The following is a 21,728-nucleotide window of genomic DNA, read 5'->3' as shown; positions in this document are numbered from 1 at the left end:
TATAAGTTTCTACCACCTTCCCACAGCACCAGCTAGGGATCAGTCCTTGAGCACATGAGGCTACTTTGGATCCAAACTGTGGCACCCATTTGTGTACACGAGTTCATACTGTTTCTGAGCAGTTCTGCAGCCCAGGTGGTCATCTAGCTGTTCTTCCCCTATTGATCTCCCTTTTATGCAGAAAAGGATTTGATTTCCATTATCCTCAATCTGTTGTGTGCTCAGTTCCACAGTACACTAGAGAACTCAAGAATTAGTAACACATACTACAAAACAGTTACAGTTCAGTGTTTTTTTTTAGAAGAACACTCTATAGTCAGAATTCTATATTGCAGAGATACTTAGGTAACTTTTCTTTGCCTTTAATATGATTCTATCATTGCTTTCACATTGATTTATTTGTACCTGATTATTTTACTTCAACGTTTTTTTGGTTTTTTTTTTTTCATCACATGTATAATTTTGATTTAAAGAAAGAGGAAATATTAACATTGTTGACAAATGAAAGCTACACAGAAAAGACTCAGGAGGGCCACAGCTCTCAAACTCATCCCTGCTTGCCTGGTCGCACCCCGCTGCCCTAGAGAACTGGTTTATCCTGCCTGAACTCTTTTGCAAAAATAATTAGATGTGTCTGTATTTTATTTTCCATTTTTCTTCTATAAAAAATAGCATAGTGTCTGTATTCTTTTATGTTTTTGTTTAATAACCTACGTTAAGTTTTCTTCTTTTGAGGTTGCCGAAGGGAGTAAGTGCTTTGGCACGTACTTGTGGAAGTACCTGCCCCCCACAAAGGGAGCCTTAGCTTGTTGAATGCCAAGTGTTCATCCTGGTTTCTGCACAGGAAAAACGTGCAGTTTTCCACATTTAAACAATCTGTCCAAAACAAATTTTAAACAAGTTTAAATAAACTTAACAATCTCTGAGTAACAGTACTTACAATTTCTGGTCTTGGCTAATTCTGGTTATGCTGACATTCCTCCTTAGTTACTAAGCCAATACTGCTTAATTTAGAGGTGAGGTGTGCAGAGGGGTGGGGCAGGCTCTTGGAATTCTGATTTGGCCTTGTTAGTGCTTTCCTCATTATAAAGAGGAGTAGTTGTAAGGGTTTAATGAATATTTATACGGGATATGTTGAACACTGCATTATCCAATCCATACTAGGTAAAGCTGAATATTTTCAAACATTTTACCCATCTCTTTCAGTCACTCAATAAACCTATCATGTAAATTTATTCAGCAAATCTGAAGAACCCACATTGTTTTCGTGCTTTTTCTTACTATTCGAGGCAGATTTCATGTAAGAATAAAATTCAAGAAAGAGAATTAGGTAGAGGCGATTGACTCTTCATATGTAAAATAATAGATACTGGCTGGCTTTGGAGAAAACCCAAGTTTTGGAAGGTGCTGGGAGACATTTGCTATCTTAACTGAAAATTGAACAAGTATTTGCATTTTAAAATCTTGAGTGACATCTGTTACCCCATTTGTGGCAATGACAGCATGCTGAGTGAAAAATACTGTTGAACTTGAAAAATGGAAGAAATCCATTCGTTGTACTGTGACCAAACTGTCCTAAAATCCGTGTGATGGTGAAACATCATAGAATGAGGAGCCACTTTCTGTTCTTTAAGGAGATGTGCAGGTGGAAGTGTTGCTGGCTTGGATTCTAACTTGGCTTCAGAGATGCACATTGTTTTTACACATCTGCAGTCAGTGTCTCTAACCTGGAGTCCGGTCTCTGCAGGGATGCCTCAGCACTGCTGGACCCCATGGAGTGCACAGACACAGTAGAGGAGCAGAGGGTGCACAGTCCTCCTGCCTCGTTAGTGCCAAGAATTCATGTGGTTTTGGCCCAGAAGTTGCAGCACATCAATCCACTGTTACCCGCCTGCCTTAACAAAGAGGAGAGCAGAACCTGTAAGTGTAAGTGTTGAAGCCTGGCGAACCCTCCATCTCTGTCCAGAGCTGCTGTGACTTGAGCTTTAGTAGAATTGAGAGGTCCTTGTTCGTCCTCAGTGGTGTATTGCTTTGCCCCATTTTCTTCTCTTAATTGAAATAAGACAAAAGAGAAAGGGTAGAAAACTGCCTTAGTTTTAAGGTTGGCATAACTGTCGGTCAGTATTTAAGTTCACATTAGCCATCTAGTGAATCAAAGTGTTTTCTTTCACCAAGGTGGCTTTGCACTGAGACATTTGGCAGGAGCTAGTGTGTGTATTTTGAACCTGTCTTCCTTCCTCCTACAGTTGTGTCAAGTTTCATGTCCGAATTGTCTCCAGTCAGAGCAGAACTGCTGGGGTTCCTCACTCACGCTCTTTTGGGAGACAGTTTGGCTGCCGAATATCTTATATTACATCTCATCTCTACAGTGTAAGTCCTGTCTGTCTCTGGTGGGGATTTGGGGAGCTGGATGTGGTACAGAACTAAATGTGCACCCAGGTTTATAGCAGCACAGTTTGTAATAACTGAGTTTTGGAAACAGCCTGAATGCCCACCAGCTGATGGATGGAACAAAAAGATGTGGCTTTTTTATACAGTGGAGGCAGAGACAAAGATACTGGGGCAAAGAGAAGGATAAACTTGAGACATTTATAGCTAAATGGATGGACTCTGAGACCACACTCCTAAGTGAAATAAGTTGGACACATATATGTAAATACCATGTTACCTGTTTAGTGTGAGAAACTGAAAGTGCAAATAGGAACCAAAATGTGTAATTAAAGTTGGGCTGATGGTGCACCTACAATCCTAGCACTGGGGAGGCTGAAGCAGAAGGATAATTGCAAGTTAGAGACCAGCATGGGCTACAAAGTAAGATCAAGGCCAGCCTGAACTGCATAGTGAGTTTTATGTCTCAAAAAGACCAAAAAAAGTATAATAGATACTGTGGAATAAGAAGAAATTGTTCAAAAGGAAAGAAGAAAGAATTGAGGATAAAATGGAAACAAAGTTTTGTAAATGAGGAGAAGTGAAGAGGAAAAAAATGGGAAGAAAGAGAAACTAAGACATATCATGTACAGATATCTAAATGATATCAGTAAACTTAAAAACTGGAAAAGATCAGGACACTTTCTGATGTAATTAATGTTTCAGTTCAGGCTTCATTAAATTGTTTGGTTCAGGGTAATGTGTTAAACCAAATCACAAGTAATCCTTTTGTTAACCTTTTTTCAGATTCACATTTAGCATTTTCATTATGTGCCCTTAGATGTTAGAGCCAAAGTCACATAAAGACTTGGCTGACCAGCAAAATGTAAGCTCCAGCCTTCCTGTTCATCTTGTCTGTCTCTTCTCTTCCTCTTCTTTTTCCTCCTTTTTCCTATTCTCTTGTCTCCCCTCCCCTTTCCTCCCCTCTCTTCCCCCTCCTCTTCTCATCTCTTCTTTTCCTATGGGGCTGGGATCACATGCAGGGCCTTGGGCATGCTAGGCAAGCACTCGACCACTGACCCACATCCCCAGCCTCCTTTTGGTTTTTTGAGTTCTGTTTATACAGAACAAAGCTCTGCTCCTAAAAAAAGTCAACAAAATGATCTGCACATTTAATTCGTATGTTGATATTAGCACCTCACCTTTTGACTCCATTGTGGTTTTTTCCTGATTTCAACAGGAAATTGTGTTCTGCATCCAAGAACACAAAAAAGAAAATAACATTGGTCTGAATCTCACCACTGAGCAGTAAATGTCACTTACCATTTTGGTACTTGTTTATTTTTTAGTTTGTGTATGTGTACCGAGTATACCTACACAGATAGCATCTATATTCCAACTGTATACCTATATCTTGCTCTGGGTATTTATTATCTATAAAATATTTTGCCATAATTCTTCATGAACTTTTCAGTGGCTGCATTTTTATTTCATTGTGCATTTGTCTCATTTGTATCCATGTCCCTTCATGTTATGTTTTCCTAGTTTTTCTCTATAATAAATAACACTTCAGTGAGCATCTTGGTCCTATGAATCTTGCACTAGGTGGGATCTGAGACAGCAAGTACATAATAGTTGATTTTCAAATGCTCACTTTGTTGCTTCATGTTGCTAGATGAGTGTGTTGCAAGCTGAGCATCCCTAAGCCCAAAACTCAAAATGCTCCAGAGTCAGAAATACTTCAGGCGCTGACATTACGGAGCATTCAGATATGCAGCCAGTAAAGTGTGTATAAATACTCCAAAATCTAAAACACTCGTGGTCACCTGCATTTTGGATAAGGGATAGTTACCCTGAACTTAACTCTAACCCTCATATTTCTCATCTGTAAAACAGTTATTTCCTAGTTTGGAGTGTTTGGAGATGTGATGAAAATGAGGGGCTGAGAATGCAGCCCAGTGTTTGCATGGTGTGCACACGATGCTGGGTTGATTCCCAGTACTGTAAAGAAGCAAAGGAAGGAGGAAAGAAGAAAGGGAGGAGGCTATAAGCATTCAGAATCATCCCTGGTGTGTGATCAGCCTTTATAGAGAAGCATTGATTTTTTTTTTTTTTTTTTTTTTTTTTGAGACAGGGTATTTTTTGAGACTATGTATTTCATACTCAACCTGAAGTCACGTTGTAGCCCAAACTGTCTTCAGATCTTGTGGCGTTCCTCTTGCCTCAGCCAAGTACTGGGATTACAGGCTTGTGCCACCACGGCCAGCATTGGTTATCATTTTAACTGCTGTTGTAATACATAAAATAACTATTTGGAGTATTCTATATTTTAATGGCAATATTAAGGGAATTTTTATTTATATTTTGTGGTAATCACTTCAATACCTTTATTAATTAATTAATTTTTTTCTTCCCCCTAGGTATACAAGAAGAGATGTTCTTCCACTAGGAAAATTTACCATGAACCTGAGTGGTTGCCCACGGAATAGTACCTTCACAGAACACTTATATCGAATTATTCAACATCTTGTTCCAGCAGTAAGATCAATATAAATAGGAATTATAAACCTGAGTGTATAGCAAATCCATCTAATTGCTTTTTATTCAATCAAAATGTTCTAACTTTGAGATTTTAATAGCGTTCATTTACAGGAAAACAATGTTTGTCATTACATAGTTTAAAATGTACAGTCTCCTAACATTTCACTTTTATTCCTTAGTAAAAATTTTTGTGAGGCTAACAACACAATTAGAGTAACTCCTTTAAAATTGTACTCTCTGTTAATGCCAAGTTGTGCGACATAATATTCTTTGTATGCATTAGTCTTAAATATGAATAAGCTCTAAGTTATAGGAACCTAATTCTTTTAGCTGAGGTAATATAGATCTTTATCTTCATTGCCCCAGTTTTAATTCTTGGTTGGAAAGTTGAGCTGTGTTTATTTCCCAAGACGTCTGAGTGCAGTGTTTGTGTACAGCAGGATTTGGGAAGCAGGGGAACTGCTTCTGATTAGGCATGTGCCTGACAACACTGTTCCCCTCTCACTTTGAAAACTGAATTGAGCCAGCCTAGCCACTCATCCAGTTGTCAGGTTTGTAGAGCACCCAAGTACCAGCACTACTCAGGCCCTTCAGAAGCAGCACTTCTCCCTCCGAACAAAATCTCGAGAACTCAAAGAGCTGTGGAGTTTACTTTTTAATTTCCCACATTAGAAATTAAAATTGAAAATGTTATACTAATTCAGTAGAAATAATTGCATGTATACATTTTTATATAAAAACTTCCCAAACCAAAAGTATTAGTAATAACTCACATTTCTTTTACATTTTTATAAATCTCTTAATATCTAGATTAATAGGAGACCACTAGATTTTTATGTGTGTTTCCACATTACATCTGTTGTAATATGTGTTTTTATTGATGTGTTTTCTTAAATGGTCCTTAAATTACGGAATCTGAAAGCCTATCAGTGAAATTTTCATGTTCTTTTGTAATAAAATTCATTGGTCTGTCTTGCACAATGAGAGAATTTGAATTAAATCGTGATTTTTATCCCATAAACCCCATAAAAGAGTCTCAGCATTTCCCTTGGCCCTGTACTGCTTTTTGGGAACTAAATCTGTATGGTAGGTCATTGAAGTGCCCTGCAGAATAGCAAACCCTCAGGAGATGCAGGTAGAGAATACTAGCAGTGTACTAGGAGGAGCTGCTAGTGCCCGTGGCCTGGGAAGGTAGCTGGGGTGGTGGTTAGGAACCATGTATAGAGCAGTAGGACCACACCTAGAGGCTGCTTAGAGGAAGCTCTGTCCTGTGGAGAGAACAGCACCAGGTGCTGAAGAGCTGTGTGTTTGCCAGTATGAGGCTGGAGGGCGTGGCCGCCAACTACATTAGTTTGTTCCTCTTTTTGAGACAGGGTCTCACTAAGCAGTTCAGGATGGCCTTGAGCTCACTTTGTACCCAAGGTTGGTCTCAAACTTACAGTGCCTCAGCCTCCTGAGTTCTGGGACTACAGGCATACACCACCATGCCCGGCTAAACAGAAATTATTTTTTCCAGTACCGGGAATTGAACTCAGGGCCTCACACTTGCCAGGCAGGTGCTGTGCCACTGAGCTACATCCCTGGCCCCTCCAATACCATCTTCATAGAATCATTGAGCCAGCGTACAAAAGTCCTAAATTTTGGTTCTGTTTTACCCTTTCCTGAATAAGCTTTCCTGCTGCCTCACACAGTTCTTTTATAGCTCACATGGTAGAAGAACAGAGGGCCTAGAGCAGGGCGAAGGGGCATGCGGGGTGAGGGGCTTGGCAGTGGAGACAGCATCGCTAGCTTAGCAGATTCCAGTGCAGTGGAGCCATCAGTTAGAGATCCGCGGCACCGAGCCATGGCTGTGTATTCTCCTATTCTTTGCTACAACAATTTGTTCAGAAACTTGCACACTGGTTTATGATGAATAAATATGGTAGGGAGCTAACTAGGGTTTGAATCCAAGACCTTGTGCATGTGTCACTGAGTTACATCACTTGCCCTTTTTATTTTATTTTATTTTTGTCTTTTTGAGACAGGGTCTCTCTGGGCAGTTCAGGCTGGCCATGAGCTCACTTTGTAGCCCAGGCCGGTCTCGAACTCCCAACGATCCTCTTGCCTCAGCCTCCGAGTGCTGTAATTACAGGCATGAGCCACCACACCCAGCTATTGTCCTTTTTATTTCCAGGCGGGGTCTCAGTTGCCCAGGTTCACCTTGAACTTGCCATCCTCCTGCTTCAGCCTAGTGCATAGTGAAAACTACAGGCATACACAACTATACCAAGCTTTTCTTGATAAAGTTTTGTTTTCTGTTTTGCTAGCTCATGTTTGGTTAAGGAAGTTCAGCCTCGGGATGTCTGAAACTCAGAGGGCAGTTGTCTGTCATTTGTAGACATTGGCAAAATCAAAATCATTCTTCAAGACTGTTGGACATGACATTTGAGAATAAAGGCAGCACGTTGAGTGAAAAACTAATGCACAATACAGATAATATTTTTGTTTCTAAGAGTTCCAGAAACCAGATCAGTCTGCCTATAGATATTTATAAGATCATTTTATCTGAAACATTGTTTTAATTCAAATTTCTGTATTTTATTAAAACAGAAACAGATCCTTGCTCATTAAAAAATCTCTTGCAGTCTTTCCGCCTACAGATGACTATAGAGAACATGAACCATTTGAAGTTCATTCCCCATAAAGACTACACAGCCAACCGCCTGGTCAGCGGGCTCCTCCAGTTGCCCAACAACACTTCGCTCGTTGTTGACGAGACCCTGCTGGAGCAGGGACAGCTGGACTCCCCAGGTGTGTACATGGAGGTCCCTCCTTTCTGACTTCCCTTATTAAAGTCAGGTCTGTCAAGAATTTTTAAAAGGATGTCTGTAGATGAAGACAAATTCAACAGATATTTAAGGAAAAGTCTTGGCATATGCACTTGATTAAAGCATATGTGGTAAACTAAATGTGCTTACCAGCTTTCCGTCACCGAATTCTGAAAACAGTGCAGGGGGAAAGTACTAATTTAAGGGCTTACATGGGAAGTTTTGCCTTTAATTATCTGTTAGCTCAAAAGAGAAAAACTATAGAAAAATCTAATAGAACGTTTATACCTCATGGATTTTTTTCTTCTTCTTTCTTTTTTTTGAGACAAGATTTTACTAGTCTTCAATTATGTAGCCCAGACTGGCTTCAAATGTGAGCTTTTAAAAATATTTTTTAGGGTCTGGGAATATAACTCAATCTTGAATGCTTGGTTTGCATCTGGTAGACCCTGCATCCAGTCCCCAAAACTATTCAATCAAGCCAACATTTTTCAGAGCATCTCTGGGAAACATTTAATAGATCAGATTTGAAATAACCTCAGTTACAGATATGCTATAAAGTCATAATAGAGTACCAGGCATGAGGGCATATTCCTATATTCCCAATTACTCAAGAGGCATAAGCAAAAGGATTGCAAGTTCAAGTCCAGACTGGGCAACTTAGTGAGTTCCTGCCTGAAAATAAAAACAAGTTTTTAGAAAGGATGGGGAAAGAGAGTGCTCAGCAGTAGTGCTTGCCCAGCAGGCATGAGGTCCTGGGTTGATGCCTTAGAGCACACACACACACAAAACAGAGTGCTCAGATGAACGGACTACAAGATGACATTTGCTGGTAATAAGATCAGTAGTAAAGAGAGAAGGAGGTAAGTACAAAATCATCAAAACTCAGTACCCTCACCTACATACAGAAATAGTTACAGTTCCACCATGAGGTCAGCCCTGTGACCTCGCCCCCAGGAAGTGGTTTTACTTGCTGAGATCCCATTTTTGCCTGGTAGAATATTAAACACTAGGTATTCGATTTGGGGAACATTGAGCTTAGTGACATTCAGTTTAGTATAATGATCCACTCTGTGCCTCATATCCTTTCTATGAGCATTAGGAACCTTGTGTCTTGTAGTCATTGTTAAGTAACCCCATCTGTGTAGGTGATTAAACTCAAGTAGCTGAAACTTAAGGTCTTGCTCCTGCAGGTGTTCATAATGTGACTGCCCTGAGCAACCTGATAACCTGGCAGAAGGTGGATTATGACTTCAGCTATCACCAGATGGAATTCCCCTGCAGTATCAATGTTCTCATCACCTCAGAGGGGCGGTCACTCCTCCCGGTACCATGGGTCACTTTTAAATGGAAGGACATGAATTTGGGAAAGATAGCAATGTATTTGTTATTTCTTGGTGGTGATTAATAATCAAGGAGGCAGTTATTTTGGTCCTGCCTTGGGGGTAAAAACTTACATCTGTCAAGAACTATGTATCAGCAAATCCCATGATTACCAAAGCTGTTGGTAGCAGAGCTTTCTACATCTCGGCATGAAACGTAGAAGCTATGTGTAAATTGCCTGATTTACTTCCAAGCACTATTCTTGCTGCATCTGTCCTATTTCCTGCCTGTTTCAGGTGAAAATATTCTGAGTTCCTTCTAAAATATCCCTCATCACTTAGTAGTGAGGTTTTGCTTTATGGTGAAGTACTGTGTTTATCAGAATGTCTTATTGGAGTTCTGAGGATGATGAGAAATAACTCTGAAGCATTTAAAAAGTGTGTGGTTTGCACAATAGTATTTACCTGTGGTTAAGAAACACCTGTTGACTAAGAATGAAATGGCTGATTGGTAACTTTTCTGTGGAAAACTATGAGAGCTTGCTTATCTTTTTAAATGCTTATATACCATTGAGAAAACATAAATAACGAAGAAAAAGCCAGCTGTAACTATTATGGTGGTACTTACAGTGAGTGTAAATACTGAATACTGATTCTTGACACCCCTCCAATAGTATTTAGTGATTTCTATAGGAGCTGAGAGTATGAATCCTTCTTAAAACATATGGAGGAGCCTGGAAAATTTTACATGCTATTTTTCCTTTCAGGCAGACTGCCAGATCCACTTACAACCCCAGCTAATTCCACCCAACATGGAGGAATACATGAACAGCCTTCTCTCCACAGTGCTGCCTTCCGTGCTGAACAAATTCCGCATCTACCTGACCCTTTTGAGATTCCTGGATTACAGCATATCTGATGAAATAACGAAGGTACTTTCAGGATAAATCAAGGATTTCCCTGTGTTGAATTACTGTTTAACCCAATTCACATTTCTGTAGTTATCAATAAGGTGAATTTGCTATTTGTGTTCTTTATCTTTCCTTTCTTTTTCTGTCTAGTCTCCCTTCTTTTGCTTGAAGTAGGCTGAGTTGGTTTTTGTTTGGTTTCTTTTAGACAGGGTCTCCCTAAATGGGCCACACTGGCCTTAAGTGTAAAAGCCTCTTCCTCCACCCTCCTGAGTGTTGGGATTACACATGTGCACTACCATGCCCTAAATTTCTTCACTTCCTCTTCTGTGTGGTACTCTCATTGTACATTGTATGTTGGCGCACTGAATGATAGCCAGGCATCCTCCATGTGAAGTTACATAAAGACAGCCTTGCACATGTGTTCCTCCAGGAAGTCACCACACAAGTCAGGTGGTGGATGGTGACAGTTCCCTGGGATGGGGCATTGAAGGAACCATGACCCGGAGCTACTGTTTTTTAAAGTTGTACCAGACCTGCAGGGAGAGGTGGGTTCTGGGAACTGCAAATTCCGATGCCATAAAGCTCAACGTTCTTCTCAAGAATCACCTGGTTTCCTCAGATAAATGCTCCCCAGATTGCAGGGTTTAGTTTATTTCCAGCTTTTGAAAAGGCCGATTCTGATCCTCATTCTCTGAAACTATTGCTTCCTTGTTTGAAGGCATTGTATTTATTATACAACTTGCACAACCTTCTCAAGTGAATCAGAATTTTTTTTAAAAACCATCTGTATCCTTTTTCATATATGTAATATTCTCTCTCTTTTACCCATGAGTCTCATTTGGCTTCAAGGCAGGCAGACACCATCATTTTTACATCAGGGAACATTCAGTGCTTCTTACTCCTTCCAAAAATAAGAAAATGGCAATAAGTACATTTGAAGTTTTTAAGGAGTCCCTAACCCTAAAATATATTTACTCTTCATAAAGGCAGTTGAAGATGACTTTGTGGAGATGCGCAAGAACGACCCCCAGAGCATCACTGCGGATGACCTCCACCAGTTGCTTGTGGTAGCTCGGTGAGTAGTCCTGGTTCCTGATTGCTTTTTCTGTAAGTCTTCAGATTTATGCAGCAGTAGCTGAGGCAGACTTCAAAAAACAGAAGCTTTTCTCTGAGGAGGAATGCTTTGGTCAGTGGTCACCACAGGGAAGCAGACTTGCGCCCTTCAGAGATTCCCTTGGGGAAATCTTAAATGTGTAACTGTCAGATAGTATTGCCTTCTAACTTGGGTATGTTTTTTAAAAGTATTTCTAGCCAGGTAGTGATGCACACTTGTACTGCCAGCACTCTGGAGGCTGAGACAGGAGGATCACCATGAGTTTGAGGCCACTGGGCTACATAGTGAGTTTAAGGCCAGCCTGAACTACATAGCAAGACCCTGTCTCAAAAATTAACAAAAAAAAGTATTTCTAGGTCTTAAAACTCACTTAGCATACTAGCTGTAGACTTAAATTTGTTTGTTTCAAACCAGGTTCCTCTCTCTCAGTGCTGGTCAGACAACACTGTCACGAGAACGATGGCTAAGAGCTAAGCAGCTAGAATCTTTAAGAAGAAACAGGCTTCAACAACAAAAATGTGTGAATGGAAATGAACTTTAAAGTTCTGATAGCCATGGCGATTGACGAGCAGACGGTAGCCACTTTATTGTAAAACTCAAGTCATTTGTACCACATTGTTTTATAGATAATTTGTACCAAAAACCAATGACTTTTCCTAAAGTCAGGCCTGGTAACATCTGAAGTTTATATGCTATCTCAGTAAGGGCTTTTACCTTACTGATTTTATGGAGCTTTTGAAGTTTGTTTTATAATATAAATCAGTTACAATGTACAAAAATGTATTTGATATTAAAGTTTAATAATAATGATGTTGTTGATTATACCATTTCCTTAGCTGCAGCCAAGTCATGGGCCAGATTCTGTTGAAATGCTGTTAACTTCATTTGAAGAAAATATTTGCAGTTTCAAAGTTGAAGGAATCTTGCACCTCAGATTTCTGTGTCTTTCCATTGAATAGCGGTGTCCGTATGTTCAGGAGTCCAGGGTTTGGGGGATGGGGCACACATGCCATGGATTCACATGTGAGGCTCCAAGACAACTGGCATCCGACAGCAACTTCTTTCACCTAACAGATAACAGCCCATAAAACTAGCCATTTACACAGAAACGGTTCCCAAACTTAAATTTCATGAACCATCAATATATTTTTAAAAAGGGTTGGGGGGTAATATTGCCTATCTTTTTGATAGGTAATCAGAAAGAATTCACTTTATTATCACAAAAGGATAAACTCTTCGTAGTGTGGGGACACATACCTGTAGTCCTGGAGTGCAAGACCAGGCTGGGCAACTTGGTGACTTTGTCTCAACATGAAAATCTAAGAAAAGGACTAGGGATGTGGCTCAATGGAAAGGCCCTAAGTTCAATCCCCACACACACCGAAGGTTTGGTTTTTCCCAGATCAAAAGAAAGTTCTTTAGATGGAATAAATGTAGTTTTTTGCAGAGCACTACATTGTCTTCATTTCTTACTGTGTTCCAGTGCACTGAAAGCCACTGTGTAGGGTTCACTTAAAAGAACACTGCCCCATGAAGTTTAAAAAAACAAGCTCTCTTTAGAAAGTTTGGTTGTTGACAGTGCTCTAGATCAAGCCCACAAACTCTCTCACATGCTAGGCAAAGCCTATCCCAGGGGGGGCAAACCTGACATTGAAATCACAAAAAGGTTTGCCATGACTGGCCCTATACCAGTGAGATACTTCTCCAGCCCAGAAAATGGAAGACATTTTCCTGATGTCATTCGGTTGCTTTGAGGATATTAGATTTTGATTTTTATGTAAGTTTACCAATTCCCAGTGTATGAGTTCACAATCTGCCAGTCCAGTAAAGGCCTGAGACAATTACAGGTAAGCTTTCCCCAGCCTCCATTAGTTTTGATATAGTTTATTTAAGGAACTAAATACCACCCACAGTGCAAATTACTGTACCATAGTGGTGTAATTGTGCCAGCAAGAACCCTCAGAAAGGTCAGATTACTTTTTAAAGATATCAGTGTGTGTAAAGATTCATTTCAGTCAATAACTTACCTAGCTGGAAAACAAATGATTCCTTAAGTTTTTTTTCCCATAAGGCTGGCTTACATTGACACTGCTAACCAAGGAAACAGGGTCAGCCTTGAAGAATCAAGGAGTTTATTATGCTTAGTGAAGGGAAGTAATAATTAGCTAGTTCAACATTCTCTTCCTAAATTCAAATCTATTTTTATAAACTAATGTACATAATGTTTATATTAAAATTCTAACTGGTTTTCATTTTTATAATTGGTAGACTAGAACTTTTAGAAATAAAATGAAGGCTCAACTGGATTTGTGAGAATAAGATTTTTTGTCCTAGAACAGAGTAGATGAGCTACCATTGTGTCTAACTGTGCCATATAAAATGTAATCTACCAAAGAGAAATCATAATTTTGCTTGATCTTGCAGAGAAGTTCCAATGCAGTAAATAAACCTTCTCAAATTACCAGTACCTTAAGCTGTTTTTTATGAATTCTAAGATTCACTGTAATGTTCTGTGTGGGAAAGCCCCATGTTCTTAGAAAAACATTATAAGGGTAAATTGAAGGACGGGTGGTGGGACAGGATGGTGTTCTATCCCAGTCCCATTGCTCCTTTGCCTGTATGTAGGGATGTTCTAGTTTGCTGGTGATCCTGTTTGAATGATGTGGAAACCACGGATATAGCATATCCTTGTTTGGAACTAAACTGCCTTATGATAACTAGTTTTCAAAAATCTCTTTGGAATTCATTTTTCTGGAACATGAATATGCATTATTTTCTCACCTTGGCTTGTATTTGTTTGGTGGAATGGAATAATTTGCAAGACCCAAAAGTTGGTAAGAAGAGAATAAAGCATTGTTTTAAATAAATATATGAAATTTAAAATGTTGTGATTTTCTAAAATCATGAGAAACTTTAAAATAACTGAGAAAGTTCACAAGTGTTCAATTATTAGGTTACCTTATTCTTTTATCTAAAATCAAGCCCTGGCTGTGGTAGGGCATGCCTGTAACCCCAGCACTCAGAAGACTGAAGCAGGAGCGTCGCCTTAACTATATAGAGGCCTATCTCAAACAAAACAAAACCCTTAAAATGTTACACAAAGAATACTCACACTGTCACTTGAAATTACTAGTACTTTAATAGTCACAAGATTTGACACTTCAAAAAAACACCACTAATAAATAACCAAAATGGAATGCTTATCAAAGTTAACATACATCATGTTCAGCTGAGAATCACTTCAACAGAGTAAGGCTCTAAAAATACCAGAGAAGCCAACACTCGCTGGACTGTGCTGTGCAGCTTTCTTCCTGTGTGGGTCCTACAGGAGGCCTCGGCACTCTGGTTAGGATTATCATCATAAAACCTGTTTTTAGGCAACAGTCAGTGTTTCAAACTGAATTTTCAGTAGTTGGACAGTATGCACAAGATGCTGAGGAATATCCTCTTGGAAAAATTAAAACTTGAAGACTTCCAGAAATTCTAGTAGCCAATACATTCTTTTTTTTTCTTTTTGTCTTTTTCCTTTTTATCAGTACTGGGGATCAAACTTACGACTGCCTGCTTGCAAGGCAGGCGCTTATGCCACTGAGCTAAATCTCCAACCCCATAGCCAATACATTCTTAAAAAGAGAGCAGATACATTTGATGTACTGGGTTTACTTTATGACGGGCAAGTCAGTGTGCCTCAGTTTTGAAGACCATCGACAGAATAATCTGTTCATGTAGAACATGGGGAGCATTTGGATCAAATGATTTTTTAACTGTAGAATCAATAATCCTCAATTCTTCACAGGGAATGGTTAGCCAACAAAATTTTTTTAAGTATTCATATGCTTCTCCATACTAAATTCACTAAAAACTAAATGGTTTACTTTGTAGAATACATAGGAATGAACTGACCAAAATGTTACTTTCAAATGGGCCCCTCATGTCTTCTTCCTATTCTTAACTCCACCCCACCCCACCCCCTAAAAAAACTACTTCAGGTTCTGTATCAAAATGACCTGGTCCTGAATTACTGTCAAATGAACAGATTGCTCTATAGTTCTGTAGTGCATATGCTATTCAGGTCTACACAAATCTAGGATGACACTTCCTAGATAGTCTTGGCTCTCAAATCTGGAAATGTGTTCTAGTTCAGACTCCTTTGAAAACCAGAACTGGTAATCCCTAGATTCAAACAGTAAAAGTTAAAATAGCCTAATACGTGAAAATTTAGAATTTTCAAATAAAACCCACAAGACTCTGACTAAATCTGGATTATTCGTGTCTGGCACTGTGTAAACATATTTTTAAGTTCATTTTGTTGGACTTCATTAACTACTTCGGGTTCTGCAGGACTCTTCTGAACTTTTGCTACTGCCAGGTTTATCCCATGGGTTAACCCAGCTTGGGTAATACTAGCAACCTGGACCATGGAGCTGCGAATCTTTGCAAAGGGAGAGACTACTCTGCTGCTACTGCTCTCAGAAGGGGAAGGAGTTACACGAAGCCCCGTCTCAAGATCCATGCCGAGACCAAAGCTGGGGGTCTTGTGAGATGAAACTGAGTGAACTGGTTCAACTGTCAAAAACTGAGGTCCTGTCCCAGAAGACACATCTAAATGAGAAGGCCGAGAAGGTGTCTGTTCTGTTGATTCTGACTGAGTTTCCTCATTAGAAACTTGATTGGTCATTCGATTTTCTTCCTCACTAGCTTGCTGAGACACAGAACTGGTCTCTGACAGTTGAGTCATTTTGTTCTGTGCATCTTGGACAAATCTGTGGCAGTAAACATCCATAGACTTAGTAAAGCCTGTGTGTACGTTGTCAGCAGATGGACTCCTGTTCCCAGAAGACTGCTGGCCTCTTCCAAGCCCACTTCCACAAGCAACAGTAACCTCTGAAGGAGCATGAATGCTGATATCAGTGCTGCTAATAGACTGAGATCGACTGCCTAATCGAGGTGCTGAAGCAATAATACCACAACTAGGAAGGACATAATCGATTGGCCCTACACTCTCTAATATATTAGTTAGCTGCTTGTCTTCATCCGACCTGGAATTGGTAAGGAATTCATCGGAGTGGTAGGAGTCATCTGAAGACACGTCCTCGTCAGACTCTCTCTGGACCTTACCATCCATCACTCCTGCGTTTTCTATAGTCTCAAGACTACTATCTGATTTCCAAACGCTGACTTTTAAGTTTGGCTTGAGAAAATTAACTTTCATTTCAGGCTTTGTAAAGTTTCCTAACTTTCTTAGGTTGCCAATATTTACACTGGATTTGGTCTGTTTCACTTTTTGATTTAGAGAGGAAAATTTGCTCATTAAAAAATTCTTCCCCTGGGCCAAAGAGCCTTGGTTCTGAGATCTGATGCCAATGATTTCTTCATGAGGTTTACTGCTCTTCCTGTAAATTAGAAGAAAAAAGTATCAGTTCCCTATGGAGTTCACTATACCTGTTCTAATTAATATAAATAAAAATGCTTCACTTTAAGTTGATTCCAGTTTTCCTTAGAACAGGGCATTGCTAACATCTGATAAATCATATAACCCACCCCTCTCAGCTTGTTTTGGCTTGTGGTTAGATGCCCCCCCCAAAGCCTCAGGCAGTCATAAGTGGGCCTTCTGGATATGGATGGTTCTAGCTAGGATGTGTGGATTAAGTGTGTGACACTGGGATTAAGAGTGGTTTATCACAGTTCTAGGCATGGGTAATAGGAAGCCACACATAGGTGGGGGTGGCACCACCCAAAGGACTTGAAGCCTGGACACACTAAGGGAAAGGGAAGCTGTTTGCTGCCTCCTGCCTGTCATATCATGAAGTTTCCTCTGCCATGCCATCCTGCCTTTGAGCCAGCTGACTACAAACTGAAACCTCTACAAACTGAACCAAAAGGAGCTTTTGTCCTTTTATTTTGGGTTTCAGATATTTTGTCTCAGAAATGAAAGACAGAATTGATGCTGAAACATCACTAATGCAATAGAAGTGTATGAACTATAGATGTAATTTTAAATTTTCTAGCAGCCACATAAAAGTGTCAATTAACTTTAATAACATTTAACCCAATATATACAAAATATTATTTCAATATGTAATCAATATAAAAGGATGGTTAGTATTCTTTTTTTGCACCAGTCTTTAAAACAGCCCATGTGGTGTAGCTTGTATAGTTACCAGACACCTGCATTCAGACTAGGCACATTTCACAAGCTTCACACTAGCATATACTGTTACGGGCAGTGCATGTCTATCACACGCATCTAAAGCGGCAAAGACCTGGCTGGCCACAGGTAGCATCTTCAGTGTAGCATTGAGCTGTCCAGACATGTGGCAGATTGACTGAATTTACAGAGACAAAGGAAAGATGGTCAAAGATTTCCACTTCTTTGTTTCCTAGAGATTACCTGAATTTTCAAAGATTTGCGATATTTAATGTAACTTAGTGTCTTCCCTCCATCATCCCTGTGACAGCTATGAAGTAAGGATAAAGGTCTGGGTGCCATAAGCCACAAATGTCCTTTGTATATACTCATGGTCATGCAGGATCACATATTACAGAAAAAAACAGGTTAGACACCTACTAAACATTTCTCGCTATACTAAAGACTGAACAGTTTTCTTCCAGGGAACACACAGCCATCCTCTAGTGGACTAAACCATGAAGCCTCACTAGTGCCCACTAGGAGGGAAAACCCATAATTTTTTTAAATGTAAAATAATCAGCTGACAAGCATGCTGTCCCCAAAACCCTAGTATATGAAGCACTATTTTCCCTAGCGTACTTATATCTGAATATTACCTGTAGTCAGTTTAATAGTTAAAAATGATCACTTGAGGCCATGTAAGTTGTCTTAGGGTCAGTAAAGCACTGTGCTGCTGGGGTTCCCTCAGGGGTTCCTTTCATTCATATTTCATCATGATTCTTTATAAAACAGCACTTAGCTAAGTACTTGTGGAGAAGGTATTACTTGGCATACTAATTTTAAGCAAATCCAGATGGATATCCTGAATGTATTTTAAATGCCATGTCACTGAAAAAGAGAAGCTCTTTGAAATTTTTCTGAAGCTAATAATCTCTAAGGTATATTGGGTTAAATGAGCCTTGTAAGCTATTTGGCAATTAAAAAGGGAAATGTTCATACTTTTTAATCTGAATTTCTAATTTGGGGATGCTATTCTCAGGAAATTATCCTTGACATGAAAAACTAATACATGACAAAGACATGGATTTTTGGAAAAGAAAGAAAGGCAGCAACCTACAATTTAGTAAGTGGGTTTAATGCTGTGTACAAGTATTATTCTAAGTGCATTAGCATTCCATCCATGCAATACTTAGAGATAATAAAATTAAAAGCCTATTAAACATATCTTTCCCAAAGTCAGAGGGTAAGCAACAGATTCAGGAGTCAAGAAAGATGGGATAAAAAAACCAAAAAGTTGGGATGATCTTATCATTACACATAGTATAATATACTGAAATATCACTGTACCCCACAGATATGTTTAATTATTATACATCAATTTTAAAAATGGCTTAAAATGTATGGCTGACCAGAGTCCATGTACTGAACCTACCCAATACATTTTCAAACACCAAGTCCAGTCAAAATTACTCTTAAAAACTTTTTCAATAATACATTCTATTTGTACTGTCCAGTTTATTAGGTCTAACATGGCCTATTTTTATTCCAAAGTTAGAAGAGATAATTTTGTTGGAATAGTAGATGTAACAGTTTATAATTACAGGTCTTGTTATTTAAAAAAAAATGGAAGAACTGAGATGTATGTACGTATATTTTTATTGTGACTACATAATAGGTGCTGCACTGTAATGATTTGTGTGACTAGTGTATGGTTCAAGTTTTTTCAGGAATATAGCTAGGAATGGTGGCATACACCTATAATCTCAGCATTCTGGGAAGCTGAGGCAGAAAGATTTTAAGTTTGTATCTAGCCAGAGCAATTTAGCTAGACTCTTTCAAAATAAGAGCTGGTGATGTAGCTCAGTATGAAAGCCCTGGGCTTAATCTCTAGTACCACAAAAATATATAGAAATTTTTCTTTAAAATTACACATGAACTGGCCATGACTGATTTTTATATAGGCCTATTTTACTGAAGAAATGAGTCATGCAAAAAAAATGTAGCTGGCAGGGACCAAAAGAAAAAATTGCTCCAAGGGGTAACACATATTGGAAGATATTTTTACAACTAAGCATCTTAAAGTTTTCTGTATATGTATGCAGGGGTGCAGGTGGGGTACTGGGAATCAAAGTCAGGACCCCGTGCTTGCCAGGCAGGAACTACGCCAAGTTTTCAGTCCACTGATTCAGACTTCCCTTTTAGAAGAATTCCAACTAACAAGTGTGGAATGGGGGAAAATCACCACTATATTACTACAGATAAGATCCCTGCAGAAAGTTCATGTTGCTACCATGGTGTTCTTTCCAATAAACTAACCTCAGCTAAATCAAGAAAAAATGTTAGGCCACAATTGAAGGATGTTCTACCAAATAACTAACCAGTACTCTTGAGAAGTGTCAAAGTTATGAAAGACAAGGGAAGATTTAAAAAAACTAACACTCCAGAGGGAAAACCAGAGTCAACACACCTAAATGTAATGTGTGATCTGGGGTCTTGGAACAGAAAAAACATACTAGTGAAAAAGCATACTGGTGGAATCTAAATTCTATATTTTGGTTTAATAGTCTTCTACCAAGGTTAATTTTTTAGTTCTGATAAATGCTCTGTGGTTACATAAAATGATAACAGGGGAAACTGAACTAAGGGCATATTTAAAAATGAATTGTACAACCTTTTTTGTAGGTTTTTTTTTTTGTTGTTTTGCTTTTCAGACAGTTTCACTGTGCAGTTGAGGCTGGCCTTGAACTCACTGTGTAACCCAGACTGGCCTCAAACTTGTGGAGAGTCTCCTGAGTGTTAGAATATAGGGGTACATCACTACAACTGTAGTGCAACTCTTCCAAGTACAAAATTATCTTTGGCCAGGTGTGGTGGGGCACGTCTGTAATCCCAGCACCCAGGGGGCTTAGGCAGGAGGATTACTGCAAGTTCAAGACCAACCTGTGCTACAAAGTGAGTTCAAGGCCAGCTTGAACTACATAGTGAGACACTGTCTCAGAAAGACCTCTCTCCCATCCTGGCCAAAAAATCTGAGAAGTTATATAGCAATACCGTATTAATTTTGGTCCACAGAAATTCAATACTTTACCCCCTTAAACCACCAACATATCAAAATAGTATGGTCACCCTCACTTCCTTTGAAAATACTTTTGGTGGAGGAGCAGTACTAGGAATTGAACCCAAGGCCTTTGTCCTGAGCTATATCCCCAGTCTTTAAAAAAAAAAAAAAAAGAGGGTCTCGCAGTCTCTAAACTGCCTAAATTGGGCTTGAACTTGTAATCTTCTTGTCTCAGACTCCCAGAGGGCTGGTATCACAGGCGTGCACCAATATCTATGGCTTATGTGTTTATTATTAGTTGGAAAGATCCTAAAGAAAGCTTTTTTTTTTTTTGGTACCGGGAATCAAACTCACGCCATGCACTTCCAAGGCAGGCACTTCTGCGGTGGAGCTAAATCCCCAGCCCCAAACCTAAAGAAATCTTAACAGGAGTGGTGCACTCACCTCTCAAGTTTTCTCTCGATTATGGGCACATCCAGGCCCATAGCTTGCTTAGTGATCTGCAACATCTCTGCAATGCACTGAAGGGTGTCTGAAACCCAAATGTAACTACTTGTAAGTATCTCAAAAAACACAAAATACAACTGTTCTAATTTACACATGCCTGACTGATATCTCTTGTCATGCACTTAAAGGTAAGTTTATTTGCTGCAACTTACAGAAAATTGCTACTTTTTCCCCTCCCTAAATCAAAGTATTCTAAAACAAATCTTTAACAGCAGAGTAAAGCACAAGTACAAAACAACAAACAACTGAAATTAAGAGTTTGGTGTAATTCACATTTGTCCAAGCACTGTGCCAGATACTGAGGCAACAGCTGTGGATGAGATTGTTGGGTGGCTGCTCAGAGCCTGTTGGCAGGTGGGAAAGCCTAAGCACCCACAGGGCTTTGAACAGAGGCACGTGCATTAAGAACTGCTGCCACAGAGACCCTTGCCACGAACTCCCTAATACACCCAAATTACCTCTCTGTGATCCTGAGAATAGAACTGCCTCATGAAGTCTCAGGTCATAAACCTGCTCCCTGCATCAGTTCTCATGCCACTGGCATGTCCCAATTCCATCTGAACTTATGTGAGCAGATACGAAGTTACCATGGAATACTTTTCCTGTTTTTTTTTTTTTACCTTTTCCATCTTCTTCTGGATTACGTGGTACAGCTCTCAACGTGTGGAAATAACCACTTGCTTCTTTATATCTGTAGTGCAATCGCATGCAGGAAAACTTTGGCTTACCAAAAAGAGTGGGTTCAGGACCTAAATGCCCAAACACAAGTAAAGTTTGTATAATATTCACCTTTTTCTGTAACTTCAAAAGAACAACAATCACCAAATAGGCAGGTAGCACATTTTTCTTCATAATCTTAAATGATGACATACAAAACACAAACTTATCTATCTGATCTGATGAGGCTACAAAAACTCTTCTTCAGTCTCATTTTAAACTTTCTTGATTGCTGACGTTGTCTTAACATGGCA

General features: G+C 39.4%; 2 protein-coding genes across 5 annotated transcripts in view; one reads left to right on the top strand and one right to left on the bottom strand.

Moving 5' to 3' along the window:
• Window positions 1-13,945, top strand: part of Mcmbp (minichromosome maintenance complex binding protein) — a 44,116-nt gene extending 30,171 nt beyond the window's left edge. The window contains exons 9-16 of one of the 2 annotated variants that reach the window (XM_005008083.4): window positions 1,748-1,920; window positions 2,247-2,370; window positions 4,788-4,905; window positions 7,533-7,698; window positions 8,909-9,042; window positions 9,805-9,969; window positions 10,935-11,023; window positions 11,477-13,945. In XM_005008083.4, the coding sequence (XP_005008140.1) occupies window positions 1,748-1,920; window positions 2,247-2,370; window positions 4,788-4,905; window positions 7,533-7,698; window positions 8,909-9,042; window positions 9,805-9,969; window positions 10,935-11,023; window positions 11,477-11,603 (1,096 nt within the window). In that variant the 3' untranslated portion in view covers window positions 11,604-13,945. Of the gene's footprint in view, window positions 1-1,747; window positions 1,927-2,246; window positions 2,371-4,787; window positions 4,906-7,532; window positions 7,699-8,908; window positions 9,043-9,804; window positions 9,970-10,934; window positions 11,024-11,476 lie in introns of both variants that reach the window. The other variant, XM_005008082.4, reaches the window with a different exon arrangement.
• A 237-nt stretch (window positions 13,946-14,182) lies between these two features.
• Window positions 14,183-21,728, bottom strand: part of Inpp5f (inositol polyphosphate-5-phosphatase F) — a 101,268-nt gene continuing 93,722 nt past the window's right edge. For all 3 annotated transcript variants that reach the window (XM_063244842.1, XM_063244843.1, XM_013143382.3), the window contains 3 exons: window positions 21,378-21,506; window positions 20,695-20,782; window positions 14,183-16,455 (listed from right to left, as the gene is read on the bottom strand). In XM_063244842.1, coding sequence (XP_063100912.1) covers window positions 15,315-16,455; window positions 20,695-20,782; window positions 21,378-21,506 — 1,358 coding nt within the window. In that variant the 3' untranslated portion in view covers window positions 14,183-15,314. The remainder of the gene's footprint in view (window positions 16,456-20,694; window positions 20,783-21,377; window positions 21,507-21,728) is intronic.

Source organism: Cavia porcellus, unplaced genomic scaffold (genome assembly GCF_034190915.1).
Source record: "Cavia porcellus strain 051 isolate PalLab524CR breed Dunkin Hartley unplaced genomic scaffold, mCavPor4.1 scaffold_2, whole genome shotgun sequence".
NCBI classification, from domain to species: domain Eukaryota; kingdom Metazoa; phylum Chordata; class Mammalia; order Rodentia; family Caviidae; genus Cavia; species Cavia porcellus.
Note: the sequence above shows the minus strand (reverse complement) of the source record. Positions and strands in the feature narration are given on the sequence as shown.